Here is a 12,131-nt window from a genome sequence, read left to right as displayed (position 1 = left end):
CTCGTGAATCCTCCTTCAGACCGCACATCTTTTTCATGAAATGTCCTATGTCATTCAAAAATTATTTGTCAATAACAAAGTTAACACCATAATCCTAAACATAAAACATTCAATTTCCCTTATGATAGGGAGATACTCCTAATTATCTAAGTGTGTCGCCGCAAAAAGAAGGAAATCAGAACAGCCACCACAATGGGGCGCACAACCACCACTGATGGCCAAGGACAAACATAACAGCTAGGGGCAGTTAGTGAATTAATAAATGTTGGTTAGTTGTTAGAAAACAGTTGGGATAGTTAACCAACGTTCTCCATCTATCAGCACACACACACGCAGTACGCACGTAGCACAAAACACATACAAGATGATTTGTGCCGGCAGGTATGATTATAGCAAGGCTAGACATGATGTTTCTAGGATTCTCAATGCATGAAGTTTTGACATTGATATCTCTAGTTACAAAAATTACAACAAGGTGTTTATGAGCTTGTCATCCGCATTTACATACGGGTTGAACTTTGCAATTCTCCCTTCCATCATCTCACATGTTCCCCTCTTCAATGAAAAGTAAGAGCTCATTTGATTCCTTTTTCTGTTTTCTATTTTTCTTCAACAATTTTTAAAACTGCTTTGTCAAATAAAAACATTGAACAAGTCGTTTTACAAATTTGAAATTAATGTAACTTGAAAACTAAAACTAAAACATAAAGCATCTCTGAGATGTTTTGATTTTAGTTTTTAAAATTAAAGATAATAACTATTTTTCATAACAATTTTTTAAATGCGTTTTTCTCTGTTTTAAACTAAGAACTATCTTACAACACAGAAATCAAATAGGCCATTAGTTTCTTAATGTCCCTTAATTTGTAGTTCTATATTGTATTCCTTTTTTTTTTCATAATAAGCCATCTAAATTTTTTTTCGACAGCAAAAAGAATTTATTGAACGAGAAATAGTACCATGAGACCAACCCTCTCAAGAAAGATACAAAAGAACTTAACCACACCAATCCCAAATAACAAAACACAGACAAGAATGGCGAAAGAAACATAAAAAACCTTGGAAGTTGCATGAAAAAATCATTTAGATTTCATGCTATATGGCAAGTGTTAAGAATTTCAAAAGGTTGTAGTTTTAAATAACATATAACTTTAGCATCATTCATTAAAATATATTTGCAGAAGCAAGGGGCATAAGAATCTTTCATGGTCATAACACAGGCTTTTGATGTCAGAATCTTTGAGCGCGCCCACCCATTGTGAAATAGTTTCTACATTTGCTCATAATCTAAGATAGGTTGCAATCGCATTAAACAGAAATTGCCGCCATTTCATACTAATGTGCTTTGGATAATAACTGCATAAGTCAAGCACTCAAGCTCAATCAATCATCACACCGTATGCCTTTCAAGTTCCAACAATCCACCAAGAAAGAACAGGATAGAATAGAACCAAGATGGCGTTAGATTGGAACTCAGTAACATGATGTAACAACCTATCTCCATGGACAATTGTTTGTCACCCTCAACTTCTTCTAAAAGAAATGTTGACAAAAGCTACAAGGAAGCCCTAAATAAAGTCAAAGAAGGGTGCACGTCTTATCTACATGAACATGATGCTACAAAACCAAGATACCCTGATTACTTATTGGGATGTAGGAAAAGCTCCCTTGTTGCGCTTTTTCAAAGACTTGCAGAAAGAGGAAAAGGCTTCTTTCATTTCATCGGGAAGTGGGAGTTGCAGGGGGAGTGCAAAGGGAGGACGTGCATTATGTAGCGCAGTTGTTTTCCAGGACATGGGAAGTGCAAGTGCTGGCTGCTGCTTGTTTAACCCTTCCATAACGAAAGAAAAAGCCCCAAAAGTGAGGCAGCTCTGCAGAAGAGCTTGTGGTGCACCTGGAGAACACCCTTAAAGATTAGTCACAATAACATAACAAGTACAAAACATGAAATTTACAATTTTACATGCATATTTAGCCAAACAATGTATTGAAATTTAACAATATTAGTGATCAGGAGGCCTTCTGAATTAGCAAAAATTTTACTTCCTTTTTCTTTTGGGGGGTGGTGGTTTTTTTTTTCCCACCTCAACTACGAGTAAATTTCGTCAGTGTATTAGCACATAAGATAATTAGGCCACATTGGCAAGCACATTATCCTGCTTTCTTATTAGTCCAACAAGGTGTGCTTATCACAAAAAAAAAGTCCAACAAGGTGTGACAAGTTTTTAAAAAATGCAAAATTTCATCCATTTATTTAAAGGGAAAATGAAGATACCTGGAAAACTTAGAGCTAGACCAGTGCAACATCCAGCTACCCCAGCATTAATGACTGCAGATATAAAATTCGTCGCATTATCAGTGGGAAAACAGTAAAAAGCAGAAGTAACTTTTCATGATAAATGTTTTATACCATCATCCTTTCCTCGAAGTCTTTTCAAGATGCAAACAACCAAACTGTGAACTCCAGACAAAACTGCAAATGTCTGAAGAGGTAATGAAAAAAGATGTTAGCACTGGTTCTTCAGAATAGGAAGAGAAACGAATTTCAGGAAAGAACAGCTATAGAGCCCGTGTGATTCTGGTATAAACAGTGTATTATTGGTAGAAAAGGAAAGTACAAATTCTTGAAAGGGAAACGTAACTGAATTGACAGCAATTCAGTTCCTCCAACTAACCACCTCACTAAAACTGATTAACACTGACTTAACCTCTCTTATTTATACTAACATCCCACTAACTATACTATTAACATCAATTAACAGCAGAAAACTCACTGGCGCCTCACATTAACCTTGGTTTATGGGAGGTCTGCCCCTAAGAGCTAGTCTACCGAAAGATTATTTACGAGCTAAATGAAAAACATAGAAAACAGGCCATACATCCAAATATTAACCAAGTAGGCAACATAAAACAGCCAGGGAAAAAAGCTAGTGAGATTCCCAATGTACCTTTGCATAAGACCCCGCTTCAACAAAGGATCCTTTAAAACCTTTTTTCTTAAATAGCCCAGCACCTGAAAACACATATTACAAGCACCCTTAAGCAAAGTCAGAAAAATTGACCGACAATTACACTATCAAGAGTCAAATTTCTCAAAGATGGCCTTTAGCCAGCTTTCTATTTTTCACTTAGATACACATTGAATCAACATATTAGTCATGCATATTATGAGAGAACTTAACCGGAAAGCTAACATTGTTCCATGTAATGTGACATACAGTGTAGTCAAATATCCGCCATGGCGGAATTCTAGCAAGCCGCCATAGCCGATATTCTACCATAATCTGCCATCTGCCATTAGCAACACAGGTAACATAACACCATGAACTTGCTCCTGCAAACCACCAACCCAAACCCATTGCCTCGTTCTCAATTACACTAAACTAAGTAGGTATCATCTTCTTATCACTTCCCAAACATATTTTCGGTGTCGCAAACCTGCTTCTTTCCCTAATACATACCCTAAAACAGACCAACCAACAATTCAAAAACCAAAACAATGAAGAAGAAGAAGCACTTTCACTTCTCCAATTCATTTCTGATAAAAACTACTAGACATTAATCACACTGCAACAACTGATGTAACTTGATTCAGAGCCTCTTCACTCAATTTAATACCACTGATAATAGTACAAGTCAGTTATAAGTTAGTTACAGGAAATTTCTGGAGAAAAAGTTATTAGCTAGTTACTCCCATCCCTGTTCATAGCTAAAACCAGCATTGGTAACTGAAATCAATGAGGAAAATCATTTTCCTCCTCTCAAAACGAAAAGATCCAGCAATTCAAGCATTGAATGAGTGTATGAACATTCCACAACACAAGCTCACAAACACTAAATCTTCGATTGAAAAGCACGAAATAAAATTAGGCATAATTAAGGGTAACTAGTAAGAGATGCGAAATGAAGAGAAGAGAAGGACCGTATCCGAAGACGGAGCCCATGAAAGCGCCGCCGGCAGAGTCGGTGGCGAAGCGGACTAGGCAGACGGCAGGAGTAGCAGGGACAAGGGCGTTGGTCGGAGGATTGGAAGAAACCTGAGGCGGAGGCTGAGTGATGTCGTCGGAATCCGCCGTGGCCATGGCTGAGCTGAGGTGTGTGTTATTGGAGCGTCGTTACCTTCGTGTGTGTGTGTGCGCTCTCTCTATGTTATCTTTTGCTGCTTGCAGAGTTCCTAAATGACGTCGTTTTGGTTGCTCTCCCGCTTTTACCCTTTTTTCACCCAACAATGCCACTCACTCCACTCACTCTAGGCCCAACTCAAAAACTAGGCTTTCTGTGTTTGTTTGTTTGGTGTATTATATTTTGTTTGTGAACAACGAATCAATTTAGGTTAGAAATAAAATAGTACAACAGAGAGAAAACACCCCCAGAATACAGTGTTGGCTGTTAGTGACAGTTGTGAAATTCAGTATAGGCTCAGTCCTTGGCATGAGCGCCGGAGCATCTCCCTGAAGAGGATTGCCCTTTAATTGAGATTTTACTAGACGCGGAAGATTCAAACCCCTCAACCTGTGAGGATAGTTCGAATAAATATATGAGACCCTTTAAATATTTGTGAATAGAGATATAAACAAAATGCTCCACTTAACATTAATATGTCACATGAGAATGAGAAGGTTCAAATTCGCTGCCAACTTTCACTTTCACTCTGACCATGTTGGAAATAGAGTGTAGAATTGAGTGTCTATAGCATTTTCATTAACAAAATAAGGGCTTGAATAGGTTAGAGTCTGAGAAAAAAATTATTAAATGAAAGTTCAACATCTCATGATCATAGAAACTCTAATATCACGTCATTGATTTAACATACATGAACTCTTAATTTAACATAAATGAACTAATATATGTCTTGGTTGGATTCATTTGAATCCCATTAAGTTAAGAGTGGATATGATATCGCACAAATACAAATTACAACCAATAAGATAGAGTGAATTTAGTTATCTAATTCTATTTTTTATATCAATCGACAAACATAATAAATCCATAAAATTATGAAAACCATCTTGTAGCTTCTGCGCTACCCAGCAAATTTCATGCAGTGAAGAACAAACTTTCCAATGTTATTACTACTACCCACTGTCAGAACAAGCAGACAAAAGAATAGATGTTTCATAAACCAAATGTTCCACACAGCTTAAAAAATACAATGAATATAAAAACAATACAAAGAATTGAAATGAAAGAACTTTTGATCCGAGAAGGATCTGTTTGCACTTGCAGTAGTCAAATTCAAACTCATCATTTTCTAATTCAAACACATCACCAGAACTAATAATGGTCTTGATAGATTGCTCCAAATTCTGCCCTCCAGGCCTGGTCATCATCCGCATAGGGTGATGTGTTCTTTTGTGCCCCATCAGAATCCTCTCGAAATAGCGGTTGCTGCGCAGATTCAGGTAATCTACTGTCTGCAAGATACTGCTTCATGGTAATCATCTCCATCTTGTGTTTTCTTTTGAGCTTATCCATTTGCCTTTTCAGCTTTTCATTATCTTGTTGCACTTTTGTGAAGTTCTCCTGAATAAGAAATGTAAAAGTCAAGAAACATATCAGAAACAACCTATATCATAGTAGAAAACTGAAGCATAGTGAGCAATTATGTATAAGCTTATTTTTTCTCAGAATCAATTATGGCATCTAGCTGCTACTCAATGCATGATTGAAAATCTTTTTACAAATTGGTTCTAAAGCGAAAAATCAATAATGGAGAGAAGTTGATTCAAACATACTATCAATTGTATGTATACTATCAATTGCATGTTTGGATTAACTTCTCTTTTGGCATTGGAATCAATTATAGAAAGAATCAATTAACAAACATTTTTCCCTAACAGATGCTTCTAGCATAGGATAATGAGATTTTACCTCTGCAACAGATGCTGCATGCTCAGCTTCTCTGAGTCTAACAAGTAGTTCTCCAGCTGCATGAACAGCTTCTGCAGTGTCTCTAAGTTGAATCTTGAGACTCATGTTTTCCTTTTTCAAGAATTTGGCTTCCCTTTCTCTCTCCACCCTGAGTGCTGAAAGCTCAGCAGCAAGAGACTTGGCAAAGCGAGCATGACCCCTTTTGCCGGCCTTTGCAGCTGCTTTCTTTACCTCGGCTATGCCGTGCATAACAGCATTGTGCTTTGCAACCAAATCATTATATTTTTCCTGGAGGTCAACATAGTGCTCCACCATTCTAGCATGTCCGAGAACCGATCTTTTTAGAGCGTCGTCTAATTCTTCAGTGCACTTCTTCTCTAACCTTAGTTCCAGCTCCACCCTCTCTGCCCGCTGCCTGTTGGACTCAAGGTCAACTCTTAGTTCATCAGTGAGACAAATCCAATCACTTTCCATTTCTGTCCATCTCTCTCTTTCTTTCTCTAGCTCTTCAGCATTATGGTTAGAAAACACACTGCTTTTTCGCAGTTGAATGGACCTTGAAATTAATGAAGATCTCAGTTTGTCAGTGGACATTTTAGCTGGTGCATCATTATATAATTGTAACTTGCTTCTAAGATTCTGAATTTCCTTGAGAAGTTCTTCCTTCTCAGTAGCATCAAAAGAGCAGTTTCTTTGATCGAATTCTTCTTGGACTTCTTTGATTTCACATTTTTCTTCTACATTATCTGGTAAATGACTGTCTGAGGAAGTGTCACTCAGAAGCTGCAAACATGAATGTAAATGAGAAGGGTGAGTTACAAACATTAAAATGGAGAGAACTTTACTGTAAATTATAACACCAAACAACATACATTGTTGCTTTCTTGACCATATACAACGATGGAGTTTATTTCTTTTTCTCCTTTCAATTTTTCCACCTGGACAAACCCAAATAAATGGTTAATAGTGTAAATTCTAAACAACAGACATAAAATTTAGTAGGGTAAAAATTCCTGATACCAATTGATTTAGTTCCTCAATTCTAGCCGCTTGCTCCTTGCAAAGTCTCTCTAGCTCCTTTTCTCTTATGATAGATTTTGCCATTTCCAAATCCTTTAAAAGGAATAAAAAAACAGATAAATGAGTTTAACAAGAAAATTTATTAAGGAACTTCCTGGAAATGAAGGCGAGACATACATTTGGAACATTAGCTGTCAGTCCATCCTGATTTCCTGCTTCAGCTGTGTCAGACAACGACTTCAAGCTATCTTTAACCTTGATCGAGTCTTCCTTGTCACATATTTTTATACGGCAAGATTCACAAAGCAAAGTAGCAGTCCTTTCATCAATAGAATATTTCTTCTGTTGTATTGTACTATCACAAGAATCACCCTTGTCAATTTCTGGACAAGGAGTCAAGGTTAAGTGCTCAAAAGAGAATGAGGCTAGAGATTTGTTTAGTGCTGAGTTCCGCTGGTGATGATCAATTATCTGCAGTCCCCTCTGAAGGCTTGCTGCCAAGGACTCCGTAGGACCTGGAAAAACCTTGCTTGACCGCAAGGAGGATTGCATAAGTTCGTCCTTTTTAAATGATTGTCCTATACTGGAACTTGAATTCTCCTCTGCCACATTGTTCCAACTTCCAAGACAACTAGATGAAAAAGCCACACTTTTCCTCTTTATATTGCTGATTTTTGGAGACTCAGACAACAGTGGTTCTTCAAGTATTGGAGACCGGCAGCATGAACTAACCGAAATGCTCTCTCTGAAAGTAGATTTAATTGCCCTTGAGGTGTCTTCTGGTGCCGCGCTGTCCTTGTGACAAAGATCACTTGATGTTTCTTTTGAACATACTTCCTCTTTTTCAATTTCATCACAGCTGGTCATATCTGTATCACAACTTTCCTCAACAGAATAATACGGGACACAATCTTCACTGACAGATATGTCTTTAGGATTCCCTTCACATGACATGTACAATTCATCAATCTGCTGGCGTAATTGCCTTATGTCCTCCTCGCCCACATTTACCTCTTCATCAATTTCATTATCAATGTGAGGGAGGAGTAGAGATCGGTTTAAGCTGACCCTCAAATTATTAAGGCTTTCCCGGACATCACGTACTTGGAGGTATCCATTTTTACTCCCATCTGAGCTACGAACATCAGCCTTTGCTCTAATTAGTTCTTCCTGCACCAAAGAAAATACACATAGTGTTTCTTAGATCTCCTCTAGTCCTTTTTAAAAATTATTTCCACTAAAGTCCCGGAGAAGAATAATAATTACCTTCAGCAGTCGAATTTGATCACTCAGGTCATTAACATCATCCTCCTTTATTTCATTGATAACAGGCTCATTTCTAATGGATCTTACTCGCTGTCCAAATCGGAGTGTGCGCAGTGTTTCACCATTATTCCTACAATCAACAAATACAAACTTCAACACTAGAAATGAAATTTTAGATGTTTTTCTTATTAGGTGTGAACATGAATAAACTATGTTATTCAGTCGAGGTACATACTTGTTATCTGGGGAGATGGAACAAATTACTGAGAGCTTTGCGTTTCCTCCAAGTGATTCTTGTAGTAGACGGGTTAAACAAGAATTCCTTTTAGGAATTTGTTCTGCTTTCCCTGAGCAAGTTTCTTTAGTCAAAGCATCTACCACGCGCCTACACCAATGAAATAAAACATTGGTTACAAAGAAGTAAAATAAGACCAAGATACTATTACCCAAAAAAAAATGAACGTGACCAATATATTACTTCCAATCTACACATCTGAAAAACCATCGAAATAAGCTGTTGAAACGTAATTCAAATATAATCTAGTATTGACATGGCATCCTTAGTTCCTTACCCAAGCTGAGATAAGGACTTCTTCACACATTTGCTTTCCCTTAGACATTGTCTGCCTGCACCATCGACTTTGTTCCTGTCCTCTCCAGCAAGATCAATAAGGCTGATTCTGCTAGATTTCGAACTACTGAAGCCATTTGATGAGGTTCCCTGCAGCACCAATCAATAAAAATTACCTTATCAATTAACTAATAGAGAAAATAAACAACATAAACCTGTGTTTCATGTGAAATATAATTAGTAATGCAATACCTTGCACCACGACTCAATCACAAAAGTGAAAATGATATGTGATCTAGAACTCTTAGAATTTAAGCTTGTTGCTCCAACTTTTCTGCTTGAAAGGCCCTGCAGCATATAGAGTCGAATCAACTTAGCTGAAAGTATAAATAGCATGATATTTGCTTTGAAGTTTTTATTGTCCCTACCTTAATCAGAATTTGTGTAACATCATCATAGCTAGTAACATATTCCTCTGTAAGATTCTCAATATACAATGGATTTTTCGAATCATCCTTCATCTGCAATAATTTGGACCAAGACTAAATTGGTAAACAATGGTAAACAAAAATATAGTTAATTTTTTATGAGAAATTGCACCCCAAAGGATGCTGTATGCTTACCTCAAGGTTCCGTTGGGTTTGGTCAAGTAAATCACTAATCTGTTCATTGTATATCTGTTTCACACAACAAAGAAACAAGACCATTATCATATGAACAAGGGAAACTTTCCCCCATTGCCACATAGGGAAGATTATAAAGTATTACCTCAAGAAAACAACATCGACATTGATAGTTGAACTGTTTCCCCTCAGACATGCGCTGCTCCTAATATAGTAATTCAAAAAAACAGTCAAACCTAATAATAAATAAAAAATAATTCCTTGCATCAGCAGCTGAATCAAGAAGTAGAACATACTCTCTCAAGCTCAGAAAATAACATTTGGAAAACCCGAGGAACAATTCCCGTGTGACTTTGAGGCGAGCGCTCCTCAAGCATTGCACTTGGGGGACCCCACATTGTATATGTCTTTCCACTTCCAGACTAGCAAAGAATTAAAAAAGAAAGACATCAATAGTCCATAAAGAGTACTATACATCACTTTTCCAGTAAATGATTGAAATAATACAGGAAACATCAATAAGTACCTGGCCATATGACAAAATTGAAGTATTGTAACCAGCTAAAGCATTTCTAACCAAGGGGACACCCAGTGACTGAAAAATATCTTCCTGTACAAACAGCAGCTTATGTAAATCACACTTATCTTCCTTCTCTTATGAGACATGTGAAGCAACAACATCCAATCAAACAAAGTGAACTAGTTGTTTCACTCTAAATAGCAAGCAATGTAACATATTGTTTGAAAATCTTTCTAAAATTGATTTTAAAGCAATTTTGACTAATGACAGAATTGATTCTATAAAAAACCAGTTGATAATAACATGCTATAAGTAGTAAATAAGAACCTTAATCCTACCAGCAAAATTTATTGAAAGGTAAAAATGAAAATCACAAATTTCACAGTGAAGTGAAGCACTTTACCTGACTGGAGTTCGAATCAAAAACTGAATCAAACGCAAATTGCCTATCCCCAACACTCAAGGTATCAGAAGAAACCTTCTTCACCGTTCGTTCCCCCTCTATTCCATTGCTAGGTCTTACTCGTACCACAACCTGTTACAAACAAATTCTATGAGCAAGAAAAAAAAGGAGAGATTTTTTCACATACCCATTTCTGGGTATATAGATTAAAACTTCAAGTTATTAAAATTAAGTCAAAAAGGGGAAAAAATTCAAACTCGCCTTCACTGATGGGTCCGATTCAAGAGGGGGTTTTGACTGATTTTTGGGGGAAATTGGGGTTTTGGGGTGTGATTGCTTCGGAAATGATTGGTCATGGCTGATCTGAATGTTGGGATCGGTGGGGGGAGTGTTCTCGGCATCTGACTTTGGGAATTTAGGGTTGGAATTAGGTTTTTGCTTGAAAGAGAATGATCTGGGAAGAAGGTTTCTGAGAGATGAGGTAGAAGACATGATGGTGTTTTGCTGAGGAAGCAATGGAAATGAAGCAACAATGGTAATCAGAGAGAAAAGAAACACAGTGTTTTGAAGAGAGAGAGAGAGAGAGAGAGAGAGAGAGATGAATTGTGACAGTGTTTGAAAGAGAGGGATGAAGAAGAAAGAGAGCAAAATTTGGATTCAAATGAAGATGACCGTTACAAAAGAATAGTGGTGCCTGAAATGACTATAAGATCCTAGAAAATTTAAATTTTGTCAACAAGTACTTTATGAACTAAGGACAAAAGAGAAATGAGGATCCCAATCAGAGAGTTGAAGATCTACTTATTGCTGGTTTCAAAGGAGTATGTGTTTGAATATATCTATATCTATCGGTTAAATTTAAGTCACATTCCACTATTTGAAATTTTCTTTCATTAAATTTTATTCCATATCCAAACACACACTAATTCATAAGGTGCAAACTCTAACTTCAACTTCAAAATAAATCAATATATTAGAAAAGAGGAACTTCCATCAGGCTGATTTAGTGACGTGTCATTCTTACGTTAATTCATAGTGACGTGTCATTCTCACGTTAATTCTCATAAAAAAAATTCACGTGTCATTCTCAGGTTAATTCTCATAAAAAAATACATTTTTAAATTTTAGATTTGATTAAGATTTAGATTGTTTATTTCTTAATTTTATCTTAATTTATTTTTGATTTATTTTTAGAGTATTAATTAATTTTTATGGTATTTTTATTGAATTTTCGGATTTTTAATTGATTCAGGATTTTATGAGTTTTTATTGTGATTTGCTAGATTTTGATAGTTTTTATCTATATTTATTTAGTACCTTTTAAATTTTAGATTTGATTAGGATTTAAGTTGTTTATTTCATGATTTTATCTTAATTTATCTTATTATTTATTTTTAGAGTATTAATTATTTTTATGATATTTTTATTGAATTTTCGGATTTTTAATTAATTCAGGATTTTTTTTTTTGAAAGCAAAAGGATAAATATATATATAGCAAGAGAACTGAGGCCAAAGCTCAGGAAAAACAGGGGAAACTGATGATTAGTAGACCAAAAAGCTAATCATCTTCCACTAAACACAACCCCCATAGAGAAACACCAAGAAAAGCCCCAAAAAATACCTAAACCAGGGAATACAGCACAATCAAAAGGAACCACGGGCAAACCACCAAAAAACCTCTAAAAAACACTAACTAAGCCTACGGGAGTTGATATTAGCTGCTATGCTTTGGAGAGCCTCATCGTCAGAGCAAGAGTAAGACAAACCCAATCGAACCCCTATGGCCAGCGCCACTCTCGCACGCGTCATAACACCCAAAGGACCCCTGTCTCTCTGAGGATCAAAAACCACCAATT

General features: G+C 36.5%; 2 protein-coding genes across 2 annotated transcripts; both read right to left on the bottom strand.

The window, feature by feature from the left end:
* Positions 1 to 1,308: 1,308 nt before the first annotated feature.
* Positions 1,309 to 4,186, bottom strand: LOC130733041 (mitochondrial import inner membrane translocase subunit TIM22-3-like). Its single transcript, XM_057585086.1, has 5 exons — positions 3,923 to 4,186; positions 2,949 to 3,013; positions 2,411 to 2,483; positions 2,276 to 2,329; positions 1,309 to 1,894 (listed from the first exon to the last, which is right to left on the bottom strand). Exons 1-5 carry the CDS (start codon positions 4,080 to 4,082, stop codon positions 1,644 to 1,646), a joined length of 603 nt encoding a protein of 200 aa, XP_057441069.1. The 5' UTR covers positions 4,083 to 4,186; the 3' UTR covers positions 1,309 to 1,643.
* Positions 4,187 to 5,045: 859 nt separating this feature from the next.
* LOC130733040 (kinesin-like protein KIN-12F) lies at positions 5,046 to 10,900 on the bottom strand. Its single transcript, XM_057585085.1, has 16 exons — positions 10,536 to 10,900; positions 10,275 to 10,406; positions 9,878 to 9,961; positions 9,648 to 9,773; positions 9,497 to 9,556; positions 9,352 to 9,405; positions 9,157 to 9,249; positions 8,981 to 9,076; positions 8,730 to 8,878; positions 8,393 to 8,542; positions 8,158 to 8,287; positions 7,069 to 8,061; positions 6,892 to 6,984; positions 6,744 to 6,809; positions 5,872 to 6,654; positions 5,046 to 5,523 (listed from the first exon to the last, which is right to left on the bottom strand). Exons 1-16 carry the CDS (start codon positions 10,764 to 10,766, stop codon positions 5,275 to 5,277), a joined length of 3,489 nt encoding a protein of 1,162 aa, XP_057441068.1. The 5' UTR covers positions 10,767 to 10,900; the 3' UTR covers positions 5,046 to 5,274.
* Between the last annotated feature and the right edge of the window lie 1,231 nt (positions 10,901 to 12,131).

Source organism: Lotus japonicus, chromosome 1, assembly GCF_012489685.1.
Source record: "Lotus japonicus ecotype B-129 chromosome 1, LjGifu_v1.2".
Classification (NCBI taxonomy): Eukaryota; Viridiplantae; Streptophyta; class Magnoliopsida; order Fabales; family Fabaceae; genus Lotus; species Lotus japonicus.
Note: the sequence above shows the minus strand (reverse complement) of the source record. Positions and strands in the feature narration are given on the sequence as shown.

Excerpts from the sequence above, each read along its gene's own strand:
- LOC130733041 (XM_057585086.1), bottom strand. The coding sequence starts at position 4,082 with ATGGCCACGGCGGATTCCGACGACATCACTCAGCCTCCGCCTCAGGTT. Across the intron at positions 3,014-3,922 it reads GGGCTCCGTCTTCGGATACG|GTGCTGGGCTATTTAAGAAA; the intron begins GTCCTTCTCTTC and ends ATGTGTTTTCAG. Across the intron at positions 2,484-2,948 it reads AAGCGGGGTCTTATGCAAAG|ACATTTGCAGTTTTGTCTGG; the intron begins GTACATTGGGAA and ends TTACCTCTTCAG.
- LOC130733040 (XM_057585085.1), bottom strand. The coding sequence starts at position 10,766 with ATGTCTTCTACCTCATCTCTCAGAAACCTTCTTCCCAGATCATTCTCT. Across the intron at positions 9,406-9,496 it reads GTCGATGTTGTTTTCTTGAG|ATATACAATGAACAGATTAG; the intron begins GTAATACTTTAT and ends TGTGTGAAACAG. Across the intron at positions 8,062-8,157 it reads ATCAAATTCGACTGCTGAAG|GAAGAACTAATTAGAGCAAA; the intron begins GTAATTATTATT and ends TCTTTGGTGCAG.